The sequence below is a fragment of the Lates calcarifer genome, linkage group LG5, assembly GCF_001640805.2.
Source record: "Lates calcarifer isolate ASB-BC8 linkage group LG5, TLL_Latcal_v3, whole genome shotgun sequence".
In the NCBI taxonomy this organism is placed as follows: domain Eukaryota; kingdom Metazoa; phylum Chordata; class Actinopteri; family Centropomidae; genus Lates; species Lates calcarifer.
In genome coordinates this window covers 19,827,926-19,850,815 of record NC_066837.1, presented here as the reverse complement: position 1 = coordinate 19,850,815, position 22,890 = coordinate 19,827,926, and the positions used below count along the sequence as shown (strand labels likewise).

General features: G+C 37.7%; 1 protein-coding gene across 1 annotated transcript in view; it reads left to right on the top strand.

Annotated features, from left to right (window-relative positions):
* Window positions 1-22,469, top strand: part of tusc3 (tumor suppressor candidate 3) — a 61,855-nt gene extending 39,386 nt beyond the window's left edge. The window contains exons 7-10 of the mRNA XM_018664922.2: window positions 8,135-8,198; window positions 13,564-13,638; window positions 20,182-20,272; window positions 22,200-22,469. Of these exons, the coding sequence (XP_018520438.1) occupies window positions 8,135-8,198; window positions 13,564-13,638; window positions 20,182-20,272; window positions 22,200-22,215 (246 nt within the window). The 3' untranslated portion in view covers window positions 22,216-22,469. The remainder of the gene's footprint in view (window positions 1-8,134; window positions 8,199-13,563; window positions 13,639-20,181; window positions 20,273-22,199) is intronic.
* Window positions 22,470-22,890: the final 421 nt, after the last annotated feature.

Sequence of the window (22,890 nt, the reverse complement as noted above, 5' to 3'; positions counted from 1 at the left end):
TTCCACTCTGCCGCTCACACCTCACACTCGCAGCCATACACAAAGTGATTGGAACCATTGTTTTAAGCAGAAAATGTTAATTAAAAACCATATATTAAACATAAATATCCTGGAGGTGAAAGAAATGGAGAGAAGATTGGTGTTGGTGAGGAAACGCAGCGACAAAATGCAAACCATATATATAGTTCGGGAATTAATACAAAAGAGAAAATATCTAATTATATTTAAAATATATATTTTAATCAATATTCATTTAACATCTCATCTGTTGGAGCACACTGGAAAATATTTGGCTCTATAAGCGTCATGATGTAGTGACTTCTTACAGCGCTAGTGGGTAAACTACTATAGCTAGCAAGGTAGTGGCTAACATGCTAGCCACCTATGCCAGCACTAGTCAGTTCTTTCTGTTTTCTAAATTCCTTGGCCTCCTACTTCCTCTGGCATTTTGTTCTCAGGACTGCACACCATTCTATTAAATAAAGAGTTATTAAAGAACTCTCAGAGCTAGCAAACTTTCTCTGACTTCCTCACTAGTAAGCCAGTTAGCTCAGTCTAGATTAGTAAGCAAGTTGGACCAATTGCTAATGGGACAATAAGTTTGTACATTTAAATGAAAAGATGCATTCCTAACATCTACTCCTGTCTCATGGCTGTCTGCAAACCATTGCATTTTTACGGAACAGTACACAGGAGGTAAAATAAAAGTGGACGGTGCAACACAGCCAATTAGCTACAATAGCTTCCTCTATTTTGGACTCTGGCTTTCCATTTCCTCAAAGGTCAGCACCGTCAAGACAGCTTGTTATTGATTAGTGGCACAAATTTGTGGGTCAAAGTTGCATGGATTTACTTTACCTTCACAAGGGTATCCATGGATTGCAACAATTCCATTGTAGTTAATAGATTTCACTGCAGAATTGTGCAGTCATAAATGCTGGTATGACTGGGGTGAGTCTTTAGACTGCTGGACTTTGGAGTTACTCCTATTGTCTTACACACACACCCTTGAAAAATGACTGGTACAACTTGAGCTGTTGGCCACTGAGAAGGTTTATTGGGGCAGCTGGATTTTAATTGGTTTTCTCAAAGGCACCTCAATAGTGTAATAAGAGAGTGGCAAGTTTTTCTTTATCTGTGTTATTTCTTTTCAGATTTATTCGAACTGTCTGTGGATTGAACCAGCAATTCTTGAAGTCACAAGTTTGTGTGCATTTGTTTGTGTGTGTGCTCTTTTTTTCTTTTCTTTTTTTTTTTTTTTTTTACAGTTCATTGCCACCAGATGAAAATCCCCTGCATATCCCAGAAAAACAAAACACAAATAAAACTCAGTCTTTAGAGGAAATGAAAAGTCACCTTCATTTTACTGATTGACATGTTTTCAAAAAACAGAAAACAGGTTTTAAATGGCTTTAATTGACTCTTGGGTAATTAAACTGAACTCTCCATGGAGTGTGTAAACATTGAACTGCATAAACAGTGAGTAGATAATGAGATTTTAAAGCATCACCTGAATCCCTAAAACAGACTACCATATTTGTTCAGAGGAAGGGTTCAGTGAACCTGTCCATAGTCCCTCTGCTGTTCTGGATAAATCATCCCCATATGGTCTCAGATCTGGTTAGTAAGACATTAAATCATTGATGTGTTGCACCATATTTCTCCTTTAACTAAAATATATTTAAATTCAAATATTCTAACTATCAAACAAAAAACATTTTAATGGTTTTATTTCCACTCTATAATTATCTTCAACTTAATTTTTTTCAACATTTTCTGTTGACTCATGACTGAGCTTTATTGTGCTTCAGTACAGGCTTATGTGTTCATTTCAGTTTAACAGGTCTGATTCAGTCTAGTTGTGTCATCATGCAAACACTTATCCCTCTCTCTTGTTTTCCTGTTTCATGCTCCTGCTCTCATTTTATGTTAAAGGTATTTAGCTGACACTCTTACCTAGAGTATCTTGCAAGGTTCACTTCCTAGATCGCCTATTATTATACCCATTCACAACGACACACACAGTCAAACCCATCCTTTGTTTATATAAATGAAGCACATATTTCCACTCCATCTCTCTTCCTCTCTGTTACTTTCTCCTTCTCCTCTCTGTTCTTTCTGCTTTGTTGACTTTTCATTTATCCCTCTTCCTGTCTGAGTACCTCCTGACCTTTTAACAAACAACACACACAAACACACGTCCACACACAATATACACAGAAATACATGATACAGGATGGAAAAGGATGAATATAGCTGTTTGTAAAGGTTATCTGGCCCACAGCTATTAACAGCTAACACTGCAGTGGTTTGGTTTTACCACTGGTCAAGTTAGGTAAAGCAGGGATGAAGTATGCTCATTGCTCATACACTTTGAGTTATCAGTGTGGAATTACCTAATCACTGATGTCAACTGTTACATTTTTATTAATACTTATGTTCCTGTCTATGTATGTTTTCTGTGACATTTAGCAAGGTCGGATGTGACACATAGAGAAAATCATTGATAGCCACTTGCCAGAGCCAGCACAGTAATAAACATGTGAGATGCCTATGGCCCCTGTGTGTATGCATGTGTATGTGTGTGTGAATGTAAATGCATATTATACGCCCGCATTGGTGCAGACACCTAATTTGCCTCAAAGTCTAACAAATGGGCTGTTTTATGCAGTTCTTATATAAACAAGGTTTTTTAATGTCAATGTATTCAAATGAGTGCATGAAAACAGAAATGCACGGGCTGGTCACATCCTTGTTCTTGTATGGGAAAGAATGTGCACACATATATTCACTTGGTCCTAAGAGCATGCTACTGAAAAAAACACCACCTCAGGGGAGGTGTTTGGTAAAGATCTAGACATATTTTAGAGTTCTAACGTTGATATTTAGATTCTTGATTGAACTAACCTTTTACCATCTATTTTCTCAAGACCCTCTGGAGGAATAATCTCATCACCAAGATTATATTTTTCCTAGACTTTTCTTTCTGTCAACATTATTCAGTGAATTTTAAATGTGTGTTACACCCAGGGATGTCGTAAATAAATAGCTGGATAGAATCAAATTGTTTTTGAAATTGCCTGAGACAATCCTCAACAACATTGCAGTTTTAAAGACATGTAATATATTTCCTTGTGTAAAATTTTTTGCTTCAGAAATTCATGGCAAAATAATTAACTTTGGCCAAAATAGGTGGTAAAATGTATCTTTTGAATACAATATTTGGTAAATTGGCTCTAAGTAGGTTAAATGATCATATATCCCCATGGATTGAAGACAATTTGCTTTTATTTACCAGCTCAGTCCAATTCTTCCACACATACATCATTTCATATATTATTTAAAGACAAACAGGCTTGATGTTTCAACCTTATTTGCAGAAAAGGGGATCTAATCCATCAGAATAATTGGAACAGTAGTAGTCTGAAGTTATACCAGAAAGCTCCACAGCGTGAACCTGCCTAAATTTATGAAGGTGAGCCATGGTGAGGCTGTTAAAAAGGGGAAAAGAAAGTATGGTAAAATTACATCAAAAACAGTGATAGTATTATAATGGTTTTATTATAGAACAAAAGTATGAACATACTATAGCTTTGTTTGTGTAAGACTGACTACTAAGGGTAAGTCTGCTGATATGTTTAACTTTTCTTTGTGTCAACAAACCCCATTAAACATCAAAACCAACAATCAGTGAGATATATTGTTGCTCTGGGTGACATGTTTCTTCATTATGATGATGTGCATCCCTCACACACCATCCTGCTGCCATAAAAACTCACTTGTGCACCAAATGCGTATTTAAATGCTCAACTAAAAGCAGTCTCCAGTTATAAACAGTTTTTAGTGACACTTGCTAAAAAAAACTTCTTAGCCTTTTTAAAACTTGAATCCGTTAATATGTGATCCATTTTTAGAAGCTGTGTCTTCAGGAGGATCCAATAGGCCTAGGGCTGAACTGAGAGCATGACAAACATATTGTTGGTTTTTTTGGTCTTTTTTTGTAATTTGTTTACAGTAACAAAAACAGAGACTATTGCTAACTTTAATCTTTAACACTAATTTGGCTGATAGCACTTACCCTGGTGTAAATCATTGCTCCAGGCTGGAAAGATAATAGGTTTAGCTCCAGATTTGTCAGACTTTTGTTTCATTCTGTTCCCACAACAAGCAGTTTATTTGATGCTGTGCTGTATTATGGCACACAGTGACTCATGGAAGAAGGTCTGATTTCATCTACTGTAAACTACTGTCTACTGTCAAAGTTCAAAAAAAGTATTGTTATGACCTTGCCATTGCCTTTTATAACTTTCTAACTTAGCTTGCTCTGCAATACTGTTTAGGCAGTGTTTATCCAAAAAAAGAGAAAAAATCCAGCTGAAAGATCAATAAAAAACATCACAATTTACCTCTATCTCAAACAAGAGATAGACCTATTCTTAAAGATGTGCTTTCAAGGTATGCACCTATAGTCTTTCAGATAAATGTGAAGTCCTGAAAATCTTTAGATGGCTGTAATGGCTGTAAATGACTGTAATAAGGTGCTTGCCCTTGCCAGGTGCTTAGACATTGTAGCACAGTTTTGATGCGGGGCACATGCTAATGAAAGTTAGATCAATTCAAGCATTTACAGGATCAATTCCAGCATTTACAGATAGGGGTAAATATATGTTTGTATCACCGACAATAAAAAAGTTGTTTTAGCCAAACACAACTCTTCTGTTGATGTAATGTACATCAGTTAAGTGCATGGTGGTAATTTGGTGGCAGGGGCATTGGAAGCTATATCTTTATTATGTAGTTGTCTCAACAGATGAATTTGTCAAGACAATTTTCACTTAATAGATGTGAAACATATCCTCTTATGCATAATATCTTGCTATATCCAGCATCAGGCCATATTTCAAAGACTGCAAATTTATAGGTTTGTGTATGTAGGTAACCTGTGTGTGTAATTAAGTCAGAGAGCAAGCAAGTTGTAGACTGTGAACGTTGAGTTAGCGCCTCCATTCATCTCCATGTTAGATCAGCAAGCTGTGACTGCTTTTACATCTAGACCACCTCGATATATGTTCTTTTAATGAACACACACGCACACATACAAACTTTTTTCCCACATAGAAAAATGTTCCCTAACAGTCCACTTCACAAACACACATTCACTTAGTAGTTTTCAGTATACACATGCATAGCTACATACACTGAAACACACACACCCTCAGCTCTGTGCACTAATGAATGGAACTCCTGCAATCTAATCCATCAGATTAATTGGAAGTGCCTAGCCATGGATTGAGGAATTTTTCATCCCCAAAGTACCACTCTTTCTCGGAGCCTCTATCTGCAATTTGTGTTTGTGTTGAGGGGGTAACATGCAGAGAACAGTGTCTTGAAAAATAGTATGAAGTAATGTTTTAGTTTTAGTAATGAAAAAGAATTCCACCCTTGGAAAATAATGCAGTTGTCGCTCATTACTGTGCGGTTTTTCCAAGCTTTTCAGGATCTGCCAAGTTACATTTTAATATATTTCAACATACAAACAATCTTAATGCCCAACTACAACTTATTTTATGTAGTACCATAGTGCTTCACAGCTTTGTTAGTCAATCAGCACCCAAGTCATTCCACTAAATTTTATGTTCTTGTTTGTCCAAAACCCAGATGCCATAAAGACAGCTGTGTCAGAAAGCGTTAGACCTTTCTAAGCTTGTGTGTTTTTCCACATGGATTTACTGTCAGTGTTGCATCAGCAACACCTTGTGCTAATGAGTTTTAGTTTTAAATAAGCTGGAATTTATCTAACATTTTGTTAAATTAATATTATATTATTAGCTTTTGATTTAAAGATACATTCCTTTACACTGCTGAGCCTCAGCAGTGTCAGTTCCTCAAGGAGTGATTAGGCAATGCAGGAAATAATCTTTCACCAACTTCCAAATAAAGAGCAGCACATCCAAAACAAAGTTTATTGTTCTAATAAAGGAGTTTTGGTTTGTCAGTCAATAAGGAAAGCATCTTGATAACAATTCAAAACCCCAGGTTTGTATTGAAGACAAAAGGATCTGTTTCAGCTTTGAGCCTTTGTCGTCTTAATGTCTGCTTTCAAGTGCAAAAATTCTTCATTTCTCTCCACTGAAGCAAGAAAAAGCTGTCCACCCTTTACTCCTCCTCCTTTGTCATCTTCTATTCATCTTTCCATCCTTATTCCTGTCTGATAGAGAAAGAAATGAACATTGGGGCAATCAAGTGGAAAAAGACACCCTCGATGTGCCGTAAACCTAGATGCTAATAATCTGCAAGTACTCAACAGTGTGAAACACGCTGAAAGACTTCCTCCCTCTTCTATCTCTCCCTCCTTCTATTTGTATCAGTTTTCACAAGACTTCCACTTTGTCTTCTCTTTTCTGTTTCTCCACATCTCCCCTTTACTTACAGGCAGATGCCAGTAGAATTAGGCCTCTGACGCTTTCTTTGGATTGGAGACACTGGCATTTCACTGAAGGAGCTCTGTGACCTTAGTACTGACTGTAACTACATTTTTTGAGATCGATAAATAGAAAATTGATGTGATGTGTTATACTGGTTAGCCTTTACATACAAATACACTGTTGGAGTCAAGGTACACTGGTGGATATAATGATTTGCAATACCCTAACCCTAACCAAATACTTATTCTAAGCAGAATCCCATCTAGTTTCAACTCTTAAACAACGCTCAAAAGGAGAAGAAACTAAAATTACCTTTAGGCTGAACACTCAAACTGGTTGTAACACACACAAACATACACCCCTGCTTGGGCACAAAGACAAATACTAATACTAAAATAGTAGTGTTATATAAATCAATATTAATAGTACATCTTTCCACCAAATGTCACCAGAGCAGTGTTATATTGTGATAGACGTAAAAAGCCAATGGTGTAAAATGAAGTCTGATGCTTCTATCCCTATTGAGAGAGGAGAGACCATCTGCACATGACTCTGGACCACTTATGAATTCAGTTCATAACTAAGACAAAATATGCACTTAACACAAAGGGCTGTGTTCTTTGTAGCGCACTGCTTTCTTCTCTTCTTACAGCCAATGAAGAATGACAAATGACAACCTGTGACATTACTGATTCCAGGTCAATGGATGTGCATCATGTAAAGGGCACAATAAAAGGCCAATAATCTCATCTCTTGTATCGGCAAGAGAATCCAGATCTAGACAAAATAATCATCTGTTTTCTGGAACAAAGCAGACAGTTTGACATTTGCTCGACTGATTTTGGGACTTGTCCTCTGAAATATTTGGAAGCAGCATTAATGCAGAATAGATGTATTAAGAGAAGGTGGTAGAGTAACGGCAAGTTTAGCAGTGGGAGTCTGCACTTGGAGGTTTGACAGTTCATCCAATCTTAAGTGTGTCTTTGTGCAAGTGTTCCTGAAGGGTTAGATTGACCTGCCTGCCCACTCAGTGAAAAGGTAGCACCTCTATACACCTACGGACTACATGGGTGAGTTCATGTAGCACTCACAACACTCTTAAACTGTTCTGCAAATGACCTATTCTTGCTCAACATATTCTCCCTCATAGCTTTGCCAAAACCATGTGTGCTTGTGTGTGTGCTTATATCATGTGCTTGTATCATAGCATATCATGTTATATCAAGCCAGGAATACCATTTTCATTTTGGCTTCAATAAAGTGTAGGTTTGTTTATAACAAGGATAGTTATTGTACTCAAACCATAAAGGGATTTTGGGCAGCATTTTAGCTTCATAAGCTCATTAGAAGTTTCTCTCTTGGGATGGTACCAGATAGAATTAAAAGTGAAACAGGTTGTCCATTTTGGATTTGTGTGGTATTTTCCCATGACATTTATTCTCTGTAACTTAAGTATAAATAAAAGGTTTATGCTCTTTACTGGTAATTTTCCAATCCTTACATAATTCAGTGTTTCCAGCTTTTCTGTGGGAAATCTCCTGACCATCTCCCTTGTCACTGTTCCTAACTCAATTCTCCATTTCTTCACTGTATTTTTCTTTATTTCTTCAATTTGAAAGTTTCACTTTGGATGTTACCTTGCCTGACCTTTTGTCAGTTGAAAATAACAATGGTCAACTAATGTGTCTCTCTCTTTTTCACTCCCACAGAGCTATATTCATGGCAGCAGCCAGGCTCAGTTTGTGGCTGAGTCTCACATCATCCTTCTTCTGAGTATCCTTTCACCACTGCTTTTGTGTGTGCATGTGTTTCATGTGTTGACATAAATTGAAACATGGTGCTGCAAAATGCAAATCATCCAGAGCAATTTCACTCTCAGTGTAATGCTCAACAGATTGTCCTGGAAACAAATTCCTTTAATTCTCCATTTGCTTACACACAATGCCCAGGAAGCCACCTTTTTTATGTCTGAAACGGCATTCCAATTTCTCTGTCTGCTACATTTATTTTCACAACAGGAAACCTTTGTCATCTGTGTGCATTCTCCATAGGGAAGCTACCTGCTGGACCGAACAAACAGACAATGCAAAGACAAGAGATTGTCCTCTTTTAACTTCACCTCCTTGCCTGATTTGTTCCAAATTCAACCCCTGATGATAGGCTGTGTCTGTGTATATGTGTGTATGTGTGTTTGCTTGTGTACTTGTTTGGCTGGATAGATGTTTCTGTTAGTGTTTGTCTACTTCTCTGTCTGCTTGTCTATCCGTGTGTACTTGCACTGGTGCTTTTGTGTGTGTGTGTGGGTAATGATACTGTTCATTCCTAGTTGTTGTGCTCGTCCCCCATGGGAAATAGCAGGTCCAAGGTCGCACCTGCTGCAGAGCAATATTTGTTTGTCCACGCTCACACTGTTTATTTTTTTATTTTCTGCCCATCTGATTACATCTAAATGAAACACACACCTCACATTCACACCTGCTGAAACGCTAACACACCTACCTTGTTGTCTGTGCAGGTGGTGTAAACACATTTTATGACCGTCATAGACGCAGGTTCCCCGTGGATGTAACCTTGTTTAATTCCTCACACATGCAATACCAAATACAGCATAACTATACCATTTTAGGAGACAGAAACAGATATACAGTCCAGACCCTATGTATTTGATGTTTTTAAGGCCTATTCAATATGAAATACATTAATGAGTACTACATTAAAGTAATGCTAAATTCATCAGCTTTAATTTGAGTAGGTTTATATCAGTATAGAAAGATATACATAGTACCCAAAGTTTAGGGGTTCATGCGTAATTGAACTGATATAAATAAAGTTGAACAAAATCATCCTTTATTTTGTAGAAAATCCTATGCAGTCAATAACTGCCTGAAGTCTTCAACCAATAGACATCAGCAGATATTTCCCAGTTCCTCAGTGATGCTCTCTTAGGCTTTCACTGCAGCCACCATTGTCTCTTGCTAATTGTGGGGCCTCTCTGCCTTTAGTCTGATCTCTAGCAAGTGGAATGCAACTCAGTTGGATTGAGATCAGGTGATTAACTCAGCCAATCAAGGATATTCCATCTTTTCACCCTGTGGTTCTCTGGTTGCATTGGCCATATGTTTGGGATCATTGTCCCACTGAATGATGAAACGTCATCCAATGAGTTTTGATACATTTGGCTGAATGCACAGAAAAGCTCCTTGTATACCTCTGCATTCATCTGTCAGCAGTGAAATCATCAATAAATGCCAGTGTGCCAGTTCCAGTGGCAGCCATACATGCCTAAGCCATAACAGAACCACCAGCAAGTTTGACAGATGAGGTGGTATGCTGTGGGCCATGAGCTGTTCCTTTTTTCTCTTCACACTTACCTCTTTCCATCATTTTGATAGAGATTGATTTTTGTTTCATCAGTCCATAGAACTTTGTTCCAGAACTCTACCAGTTTCTCTTTGTATGTTTTTGTGAACTGCAGCCCGGCCTCTCTGTTTTTGGGTCTTACCAGGGGTTTGCATCTTGCAATGAATCCTCTGAGGTTATGGTCATGAAGTCTTCTCTTAAGACTTCATGAGACATGTCTGGGAGACATGTCTGCCTACATCCTGGAGAGCATTCTTGACTTGCTCTTAAGCCATAAATGAGTTTTTCTTCACTGTGAAAATGATTTTATACTCATCCACAAGACTTGTACTCCTCAGTCTACCAGGTGGTTTGCCATTTTCTAGTTTTCTTGTGCCCATCTGCTTCTTTAGATTGTATCCAACTGTCAGTTTTGCCATTTTTTTGTTTGTGTGTTTGTTTTGTTTTTGAGCCAAATTCTTTTCTTCTTAACTTGGATGATAACCTTTTTACTTCTTATATTAATAGACAGTTCCAAAATCTAAATGGAAACTTTCAACTCTCCATCATTTGTGAGCTACCTGTGAGCTATGTTTTGCATGAACTAATATTGAAACTAACACACAACTGCCCAAGAGAGATTTAGTAGCTCAGTGTCAAATTACTTTTGAACCCTCACAATTTGAACACTACATGTTTCTCACACACAGTTCTTTCAATATTCATCTAAACTAACGCTCAGATGTGGAACTTAAACAGGTTGGATGTACTGAAGCAAAGAGCCTGAATAAGGACTGTCCAAATACTTTGATGCACATGCTTACTCACACACCAACATATTGACAAACAAATGCAGCCATGTTGTCCCTCCAATTTTGATCAGTTGAGCTTATAGTAAATCACAGCCTTTGGCAATGAAAAAAATGGAATTTCATTTGGTCCTTGCAGATGTTTTTTTCTGCTTTGTGCCTGTTTGGTATTCTGGTGACATCTCTAAACTTGAGTAGTTTCAGTGGAGTGGACTGGAGTGGAGTGGAAGCAATTGATTGAAATTTTGGTGCCAAGGAAAACTAGGATTACAGCTTTCAGCATCCAACCCATTGTTTATATATATATATATATATATATATGCCAGTTTTTAGTCTGATGATATAGTAGAGTAGAGATGACTGTTGTGAATATTTTCCAGGATGATTGGGGTGCACAATGACCAGTACAATTAATGGCAGAATTGGCAATAGGATGTCCAGAATGGACAGTTGCTGTGGTGGCAGGACACAGTGATCTGTTTAATCTAATATGCTTCACACATTTCTAATGTTCTGTTGTTGTAGACAGGTGTGGGTGTAGAGTGTCTGCAGACCCAGGGAAAAGTCTGTCTTTTCTAATTACAATTCAATGCAGTTGTATGGTCTGAATTTCTATACTAATAGGTCCTTATTTATCATAATGACTTGATTATCATCATTAGCTTCCTGCAACCACCCCTCCTTCTGTGGTTCAGCTTCATTGCTGTACTTGGATGCATTGCTAGTGTTTGTGTCTCACCAGCCTATCGTGTCATTTACCATTTCATCAAGAGGATACCTCAGTTTCTGCTCTGTATCTCCCCATGTGGTAGTCTTTGTTTGTGCACCCCATCAGGTTTTTTTCAGTTACATGGATTTGTATGTAGAGCATGCTGAGGAGAAAAATTTGTAATTAGGTCCTAAGCTATGTGAGGCTGAGGTTTGCAGTGATTTTATCACAGCTCAGATGTTGAAATGAGCGATTCTTGATGTTCACAATTTTGTATGAACTGTTCATAATTAAATATTTTGATTATTATTTCAACAAGACATATAGTTCTAGCAATAGCCAAATAGTACAAGAATGAAGTATCAATGTAAGTCAGTCAGTCTGAGAAATTAATCAAGTAAATCAAGGTCCACATCATCAGTGGCTTCACACCCAGTCTAAGCTCTGTTCAAGACAAGGGAAGACCAGGGAAACTCTCCAAAAATGGTAAAACATGAAGTAAGCACAAGAAATCACAATCAGAAAAAAAAAAATCAAGTCACATCATCAGTGGCTTCACACCCAGTCTAAGCTCTGTTCAAGACAAGGGAAGACCAGGGAAACTCTCCAAAAATGGTAAAACATGAAGTAAGCACAAGAAATCCTTGCAGATGAAATTCAAAGTAAGATCTTGTGGTCAGCTGGATCTGCAATCACAGACTTGGAACAGCATTTATAACTGACTGTAAAATTTATTTTCAGGTTATAGATAAGTGAAAATAATAGATCAGAAGAGATCTACACATAGTCACTTTTTGCCAAAAAACCTTGGCAGTACATTTTTTTATCTTTGCAACAATTACTTTTTCATCTCCTAGTCAACAAGATTCAAAATCAGCTCAGTCAGAATTAAATTGCTTTACCATTCTGCAACTGTGTTATTGTAGTGCGTAACAATTCTACAGATGTGAGGAACATGACCATGTAGCATCAAATATAACCGGTTCTTTTCTGTAAACGAATTCCACCTCTTGTTTATTAGATAATTTAAACAAATGTTTATCAGAGTTGTCTGTGCATTTGTGCATTCACTCATTCGTGTCTCTTTTTCCCACATGCACTTCTTCTAAGGGGCACTAAGCTTTAGAAGCAGGCATAAAGAAAATACAGTTGCACTCACACTCAAACAAACATCACTGAGGAATGAATATCCATTGAAGTTATGTTTTAATTGATCAATAACATATTCACTTAATAAAATGAGCTAAAACATAGCTAACAACATCTCTAAAGCTTAAGTATTAGTATACAGACCCTCAGATGTGACACATCTGGTTTCACACCATTTGTGCTACAATCTGGAAAGGACACACTGTCATAAGATAGGTCTATTGTAAGTAGCACATCTAGATAAATGGAAAATAAAAAGTAAAGAGATCTTCATTGTACAATGGCCACATGTCCCTGGAATATTGAATGGTGCAGTAACAACTTCTCCTTTTTAGCCTATCTATTGTATTTATGTTTGTGTGTGCATGGGTGTATTTTAAAATCAAGGTTGTGTATTATGCATACATACAGTGTATTTGTGTTGATCTCCTAGTTAGTCTGTTATGTATGCAGAGTTGACTTAACATCATCTCACTGTGTGGGCTTTTTTTTTTTTTTAAATCACTGAACCTGGAAACCATTATGATGTTTTCTTTCCAGGGATAAGGCTGTACCACTGCAGATTTATTTGAATAGTTTAAAGAACTGCTGTGTTGCCGCTTGATCCCTAATCCTCTCTTAAACAAAAAGCTAACACAAAACTTCATGTGATTATTTTAAACACCTTTTCTCCTTTTTTAAAACATTTAGGGAAAGGCGGAGTGACCTACCAGCAAGTTCTCTCCTGTTTTAATTTTAGTTTTCTGTTACAGCATATAATGCAATACAGTACACCATTAACTATGGACCTTAAAATTAGCAGTTTAATTAACTCCTCTCTGAGACAGTCTCAACAAACATGAAGGTTATGACCCTTTAATTAGTCTGTATTTATGCTAGGGCTGTTTAACTGGGTTGCATCATATTGTGCAATTGTTCATATTATTGTGTCCACACCCTGTACATATCCTTTAAGCTATAACAGCACATGTGCCTGCTGTTCTCACTAATCTGCTTGAGTGCTTCTATGCACATGTATGTATATGTGCAGATCTGTATATGTGTCCAGCATTTCTTCCTGGGGCGTTGTGTACTTCCAGCTTCTCCCTCCCCTTTATGCGAGTGTGTTGTTTCCTTGACAACCTCGTCCCAGATGCTGCAATCACCATGGGGATGGTGCTGCTGAATGAGGCTGCCACCTCCAAGGGAGACGTTGGCAAGAGGAGAAGTAAGTAGAGATGATTGTTTTCAGCTTTTTTTCCTTCTTATTGTCCTTTTTCTTTCCATTTTCAAGCTCCAGTTCATCAATGTTGGTACATTCTGAGTGATGCAGTTGTCAGGAGTGTGTGCAAGGTGAGTGTGTGTGTGTGTGCTGGGTGGCATAGTTCTACTGCCACCTTGTAACTACCAGGTAAGTGATTTATCCTTACGATGCTTAGTGTATATGCATCAGAGCCCATGTTTTAAGAAATAGCACTAGTCCTGGAGAGGTTAAAATTATTCTATACACTGTAAAGCATTGATTCTTATAAGATGCACAGTATAATAAGATGGGTTATAATTATAACTGAGAAACAAAGCAACACAGTTAAAAGTTAAACATACACCAAAGTAGTTGCACATATTATTTGTATTATTTTAGAAGTATGTAGTAATTCAAATCCTGTACAATTGAAGGCAAGTACAGGTTTCAACACTAAATTCCTCTGGCTGCTGTTTACAAGCTTTTGGTAAAGGGCGTCCTCTGACTGTAACATTAACAGCAGGGAAGTCCTTTTGTTGCTCAGGATCTTATCTATCAGACTTACTCTGAGTGCTGAGAGGATTCTCCTTCTTTAAGATTGGACTTACAGATGCCAAATTCATAAGCAGTTATTTCTTTGTGAGGCCTCTCTCTACCACTCTCTATCACCAGAAAATAACATTTCATTACTTGGCTTCCCAACCACTCCAGGCTACATTGAATAGGACAAATGTTTTTTTAGCTTCCTCTTGTGCTTTGTGCTCACTTGCCTATACTTTGTTGGAATACATGTCCTGTTTATGTAATTGACACTTTGTGGATTTGTGGGCACTTTGGAAGATGATTTAAGGACATGTGGCATGTTACAAGATGCAGTTTCTTTGTGGGTATACAGATATTTCCTGCATGTTTTGCTTCAGGTGGGATCTCTTTTTTCCCCTCTTGATACATAAATAAATGTGTGCCAGTGACAAGAAACATTTACTGGTGAGAAACACAGCTGAAATCTTAATGGCTGGACAAACACAATCTGGAAGGTGTTCCATCACACATATCAAGCATGGTTGATACAGATGCAGGTGCCCACTTGGTTGCAGCATGGTACTGGCAGTAGAGTGGTGAAAGATTGTGAAAATTTGAAACACCAACAGATTTATAAACTCACACACACAAGCAGAATCATATTAATAGTCTTCTTTTCCACACAGTTTTTATTTAATTTTTTATAATTCTAAAGATCTGACCATTAGAATCCTACAATCTAAATCTAGGGAGCAACTGAATGTATTTTATGCATATAATACTACTTATATGTTTATAGAGTATATAGGAGTAGTGGGAAATGGTTTGTCCAAAAAAGATGTCAGAGAATAGTTTCTTAGCCTTGTAAAAAAAAAAAACTTGATTGCTCAGATCAGTGGAATAGAGATTGATCAGGTGTTCTTTTACAAACTGAGATATTTCTGCAAATTTGCACCTGCTCCTGAAAGGCAGAGAATTGTTTAAAACTACTTCAAAAATGAAGCCTGCCATGGAAACACAAATGTGTTCTGTTTCAGCATGGCACATTGATGACAGCTCAGTCGATTGAATGGTATGTTGGGTCTTGTTGGGAGGTCTTAGGGTGTTACACAGTTATCATTTAAGATGAAGGCGGTCTCTTGACCGCAGTAATTGCTGAATGCACTGGCTTTCAGCATTTTTCCTTTAGCATCCAAGCAGAGTCACTGCATAATCTACAGATTATGAGAGGGGGAGTTAAATATTAGATGGCCTGTACTGGTAATTACCTCAAACACACAGACGCAGTTACACACAAGTGGATTTAATTAGAGTCAGTGTGATGAAAAAGCAACTTGAGAAGCCTTTCAATTGCCTCTGCGAGGCCACACACTCATACATACACACATACGCACACGCATTGAAAAAAAAAAATCTAAAGGCAAGATTATCAACTTTTTGTTCTGCTTTACCCATGAGTTCTCCTTGAGATGTTAAAGTCTGGCAATTAAAATGATAATGACTTTGGAACTAGCTCAAGACTTGTTTCTCAGTATCAGGAGCAGTCACACACATCTACTATACATACATATACAGACACATATGTGCTCATATAATTATCACCTGTGTAATACTAACATGTACACATGTAAAGTGTGGAGGACGCTCTTATTCCCTCTGTTCTCTATCAGTTCCAGCAGGTCTTTCTCTTCCTGTCTTTTTCATCCTCATTCTTCCTCCATCTCACTCTCTTTCTCCCTTTCCCTCTTTTTTTTAGTGTCAGAAACTTGTATTTTGTAATATATCAGCTATTTTAATTCATCCTCCTCCTTTGTATAATTACCACCTGATAATTTCAATAAACTGAAGCAAAAACATCATGCAGATTACATTTTACTGCTGCACAAGCAATACTTATGCTTACAGGAACCTGTTACGTAAACACACACAATGTCAGCACCCAAGCATGAATAGAATTTTATATCCCTCACAACACTGTGACTGGAACAACATACTCACACATATGGACACACAAATTAAATAAGTGCATTATAAAGCAGCATAGAGAATAGTCGTCTGTCAGTAATAGAGAGAGGATTAAGCTTGAATTGTAGTGTAATCACTGGATGTGGGTGTTAAATCCCTGGCATATAGCTTCCATACTGCTGAGTGCAGCTACAGGAAGTTATCTGCTGCTTGCATGACCATCTGCACCAGAAATGACAGCGCACACACTGTGTTTTTCAACAAGGGAGTTAACTGAACATGTAAATGGAGTTACAAAATTACCACATATACAGTATTGGTGGATGTACAGTATGTGTGGTGGGTGGGATGAAGTAGTCAGGGAGGATGAAAGTGAAGGAGGATGAAATGTGAATAATAGTGAAACATCAGGGAGGGGGAAGAGCGAATGGGAGAGAGAAGTTGAAGAGTCAGGAAAAAGTGAGATGGTTCTGTGAAAGAACAAAATACAGTATAAACAAAAATAAGGCCACAACCCCAAAAATTAATCTATCTCTCCAGTGAAATGCCAGCATGCGGTACAGAAGCACCAAATTTCAAGACAATGGAAACTTATTAGAGTCTAATTGAAATTCAGCCAGCAATAGGACCAGACCCCAAAATGCAAAATGATTTTTTTTTTTTAGTTCCTTATTTTGTTATACTGCTGAATAACTTCCTCTTGCAGACCCATGAAAGACAAATGTGTAAAAAATGGATGTTGACATAGGTTCCAAAAAATGACATTAAATGATAAAGTAATAATACAAAAATACAGCTTTCTATCAATGTGTTCTGTGGTACAAGGAGTATTCAGATCTTTTACTTAGGTAATAGTAGCCATATTACAATGGAACAATACTCCATTACAAGTATAAGTCTTGCCTTAAAAATCTTAAGACTGATCAGCAAATTTAGACTTAAAGTATAGAAAATAGAAGTCTTTAGGCAGCAGAATCTGTGATGTTATAATATATCTTATTTCTTAATTATTATTTATACTGATGCAGAAATGTGTACAAGGCATTTTAGTCTCCTAGTTGGTTGAGGTGCAGCTAATTTTAACTGCTGTCTACTGTCAGGCAGGTTAATCTATTAATATGCATCATGTTTTATAAACAAATCATCATGTATTGTCTGAAAATATTAGTCTGCAATGCAACGATCAGACAAATGTAGTAAAGAGCAGTAAATTAATATTCGAGATATATATATGTGTGTGTGTGTGTGTGTGTGTGTGTGTGTGTGTGTGTGTATGTGTGTATAATATATAGCCTGGTCATGTGCATGTACATGTTTCACTCAAAAAACATGCAGGTATACTGTACTACTGTACACAATAAAAGCATGGTCACATTTGCACAGAAACACACAGTACATACACACACAAATATCTATAAATGTACATAGATACTCATAGACACACACATGCTGATTTATAGATATATATTAACAGTAATGAGATAGGGCTAGGACAGCTGGAACAGAACTCCTACCAAAGGCCCTCATCCATGTTAAGATCCTGTTACCAGAGACATTTGATATGTCTCTGATTCCTCTGTTGCTCATGTCTAAGAGATTTGGGATAGGAAAGCTCAGAATTTTGGATGTGGTGTATGTGATGCTATTGATTTCATGTTTGTTGGAAACAGTTAGACTGGCAAAGAACCAGGATCTTGGAATTTATCCAAAAGCACTGGTTTGTTTGTAATTGGGCAGTGTGAACCTTAACAAGCCAAAAACAAAAACAGGCTTTTCTATTACAATTTGGTGTGAAAGCAATGAATTGTGGGTGCTTGTATCCAGAGGTTGAGCCACTTAATGTGTCTCGCAACCAGTTGCTTATCAGAAAATAAACTGTTAAGAGCCATTTAGCATCACAATATCTATTCATACTTGTCCTCCTAATGAGATAGGCTTACCTTAATATATTTATTGGCTTCCTCCTGCTTGGGAAATGTAAATGTATTTATTCATTTATTTATTTAAATATGTCATGATTTGAGTTGAGCCAAGTCATAGTCAAAAGAGGGATTACCACCTTTGTCATTGAGGGAAATCATTCAGCTTAAACAACTTGTCATTTCGCCAAGGTCATAAATCTCTTAGCATATTAGCATGCTTATTGCGCACGTACATGGGAGTGTCATTATCCCTGGATGCATACTAAGACATCCTCTCAGTCATAATTGATGCGCTATGGGAAATACATCCCACTAGGCTTAATGAAGATACACAGACGTTCTGTCTGTCGCTCACACACTCGTCATACGTAGACGTGGCAACCCAGGGAACATGGGGGCATAAGGGCTCTCCCTGGAGACACACTCTCAAATATGCAGTGCTCTCAATAAAGTCACTCCGTCAATGTCACACACACAATATGTGTGTGTGTATGTATTGCAATACTCAGGACATTGTCTTGAATTAGTCATCAGCATAACCTTTATATAACCCCAGATCTCTCCTATCACCTCTAAAAAAATAATATATTTAAAGTGAAGAGAGTGTTTTAAGCAATTTATCCTTGTGGCTGATGCCCTTTAGTAGAAGTAGGAGGAAATACACACAAATACACTGATTGCTGAGTGGGCCTCCTGTGTATTTGTGTATGTAAGTGTGTATGCCTGTGGTAGATGGATTAGGACTCGATTGTCATATTAATTGCTGTCTCACACACACACAGACACAGCTCTGTCACAGCACAGGGCACCCCCTGGGGTTTTTGACTGTGTGTGTGTATGTGCACCATGACTCTTGCATTGAATTGTGAATGGACGATACATGTATAAAGTGAAACAAAGAGGGAAGAGGAACAGTTATGGGGCTGACACTGAGCGATGGCAGCAAACATAGTCTTATACATACATGCATTATCGACCGCGATATACACACATGTCCATATACACATAAACCACCATAACCCTGAAGATGAATGACAGCACGTACACACAAATTGACACTGAGAATCTGTCTTACATTCTCCCTGCCAAATCATTTGTTCTGACATTGCCTGCCTCCTCCCTCTCCTTCTCTCTCTCTCTCTCACACACACACACGCACACACACATACATACATACAAGTGCACACAGACTCACAAGTGCACACACACTGAGAACAAGCGGATATCTCACTATTTAGTCTCCAGGAGAGGTCCTCATCCTAATCCCTGATTAACAATATCAGTCGGTGGTGACAGTTTAATTTAACACAGTGCTTCTCAAGGATTAGCTTCTACATGTGTAGTGTGTGTATACACTCCCACACCCATGCATACGGACACACACAATTCCCCTGCAGACTAAAGATCATGCTTATGTATAATTTCACTTTAGAATAGCCACTGAGGAAATAAGATGATAATAGCTGCAAACACAATTTTCTGCAACATGGCAAGGTTGATAATGAGAAAGAGGCAGTGGCATATACTGTACGTTGAGGGATTCTCTAAATAAATATTAAAGAGTTTTGGCACAATGATGAGCACCAGGTGTTGTTTTAGAAGTCCTCTCAACTAGCATTTTAGCAAATGCATGAATATCTTTTTATGATATCATTGAAGAGTTTGTATGTTTGAGTAGGTGCTTACATACATGTGTTTGTGTATGTGTGTGTGTAAAGCACCAACACGAAGAGAAGAGGATGTTTTCAGTGTGTACTGTGTCTAAACCCTGCAAGCACATTCAATTTGAACAGAGATCAAACAGAGCGTTGCATCAGCGGTTATAATGTGCGTGAAATGATTTAAATGGATGCCTTTAGCCAGGAATCAAATATTCTCACAGGCCATTGTCTAATAATTATTATGCATATATGAGGGTGTCTGCAGGACCTGCAGAAATTTGGAAAAATATGTAAATTCAAAAGCATCAACTGTAGTTATAGTAACTTTAGTTTTAGAGATCATGTTGCAGTTTCTTCATGTTCTGTCTTGTTTTTGTTTGTTTTTACCTGATGTTATATGCTTATACTGCCAAACCAGAAATTTAGCTTGATGACTTTATGTGTATGTGTCTTTGCAGTCATCTGCCTGGTTGGCCTTGGTCTGGTGGTGTTTTTCTTCAGCTTCCTGCTCTCCATTTTCAGGTCCAAGTACCATGGATACCCCTACAGGTAACTATAGCAACCATACGGTAGCACTGTACAGATGCCCGCACAAGTTTCATCCAGCTTACTTGACAGTTATTCAAACACAGTATGCAAGCATACAATGAATCTCAAAATCACTGAAGCTGACATAAAATCACTGCACAGTTATTGCAGACACAGGTGCAAGAATCCAGGCCAAAACAGGATCCATCCATTCCCATTATTCCTTTGATTTTAAGACAGTTGTTCGATTGGAAACACTCCCTCTGAAATGTACAAGCCACAGAGCCAAAGTTCCTTCTTTAGAGAATAATCTTACCGCTAAAACTTCAACAGAGATTTGCAGTCTGGGTTCTTTGATTCATAACATTTCTTCAACATTTTACAGCACACTCAATACACAGTGTATTTGCATAATTTTTTCTCTTTGCCCCGAGTATTAGATATCACAGATCCATCATGGATATTTTTTCTGTAGGTCATCATATAGTGAATGTGCTTGGACACTAAAACCCTGCAGCTTAGTGAGCCAGAACAGCAGCAATTTGATCCTACTTTGAGCTAAAGGTCACCACTACATAAAAAACGATTTAATGTGTGACAGAAAACACTCTACAAGTTTGCAGAGTCTAGGTCCAATTCATTGCCACTGGGGCATCTGTGGGATATTATAGTACAGAACAGGTCCAGCTACAAGAATCTCACCTGAAGGGCTGAAAGGGATTCAGGATGTTGAGGGCACTCTACTTCTTGAAATTGGATCAAATTGCAGTATGCCTGCTCAGTGAGGGGTGTGGAAGGTTTACTTCGCATGTGTGTGTGTGTGTGTGTGTGTGTGTGTGTGTGTGTGTGTGTGTGTGTGTGTGTGTGTGTGTGTGTGTTTTTGACAGGTCTGTAATTGCCAAATATTTTCCTGATGTCTGATACTTTTTCTGTAATTTGCTACTAATTGTGTTGAAAATAGAAAACCCTGTGAAGTAAGAAATTTATGAATCATTCATTTCTTACTTTATTCTTCATACATATATGTTTTCTTAGACAAGTGTCACATTGCTGTCCACAGACTAAAAGAATCTCCAATGTATTCACTTAAAAGTGTAGAAATTGAGCAACGTCTGTGTCCCCTATAATATTAAGCAAATTGCAGAGTTTGATCCAGGAAACAGAGGTACAGTGTTTGAGGTGGAAGTGCTCTGATAGTCTAATCTGTTCCTCCTAATAGTCAGTCACTTCAACTATACAAAAGACAGATTACAGCAGGTATTTATGTGAAATGTGATTTGTAGAGCAGTAACGTTGGCGCTGGTTCTTGAAATGAAATACAGCCTGAGAAGGAACAGTTAAGGATGCGTTTTTAAATTCCTGAAAACTAGATCAGTATACTTATATAAACATTTGAAATGTTTAGCAGTAAAAATGAGGAATGTATAATTAAGGAGGAATCAGTCAGTATCTCTGTAGTGGCATAAGTGGATGAAGCAGACATGTGTTTAGTATAATTAGTACAATTTCCTGCTGATCCAAGAAGTGCCATTTAAAAAAAATGTTAATATACATTTACAGACTGTGACTTCCTTTTTCTTAGTAAAGTGTGTTTGGAATTTGAAATGGCATATGGGCACTTTGGGAGCAAGTCTGCTTCTCCTGACTTACCTTTCCTGTTTGATAAACACAGATGCATTTTCAGCAAGCGTTTGAGCAATTTTGCATGATTACGTGCTTCCAGAAATGGTTTGAAGTGTTTTCAAATCTTTTTCTTAATCATCAACAGCCACAGGTTTTTAGTTTTTTCTTTTCTTCGGCCTCTGCTAAAAATGTGTTATCATTGTGCAACATGAGCAAAAACAAAAAATAACACCTTATTTATATCAGTTCTATCTTTTCTCCCTATTCTTTCCTTTGTTTCTCTCTTTTCCCCTTCTCTACCTTTTACTCCTCCTCTGTCTCTCAGCTTCCTTATTAAATGAAGAAAAGGCAGAGGGGGAGGTTAGAGGATGGCGAAAAGGCAGTAGGTGAGGAGAAGAGGAGTCAAGAAGATACTTGAAGAGGAGGAGGCAGCGTTACAATTGGGTCTAGAGTGCATGGTTGGGTTTCTTTTTTTGTGGGTTGTTTTTTGATTTCTTTTTTATTATCGACCGCTATCATCAACTCTGCAAGCTGAGTAGAAAATAAATTATTCCCTCTTACACTGGAAAATAAAGGTGTTTGGCATGTCTCTGTATTTTTGTCATTTATTTGTGGTTCATTTTAGTGGTTGAATTTCCTGGGTGGGTAGATACACTGACCTGTGTGACTGTGGTGTGCTGTTTTTCAATCCATATACTAGATCTTATTTATGAAAACTTAGGAGGGGGGGGTAGGAGATAACTGAAGTCACAGAGAGTAAGGTCTGGTGTTGAAAGGACAGGAATGAGTCTTGACAGCAGGTCAGAAAGCCGGTTTATAAAGTTTTACGATGAGTTAGTCGGCTTGCTTGCTAACCAAATGCAAAATCTTTCCATGTTCTTGTTCTCTGATGATTATACATTGTGCAGTTAATAAACATCATATTCTAGGTTTGGAGCCAAGTCTGACTCACCTTCAGGGCAGAACAGTTTTGAATGAATTCTGTGTGACAAAAATATTAATCACTCAAACAGTGA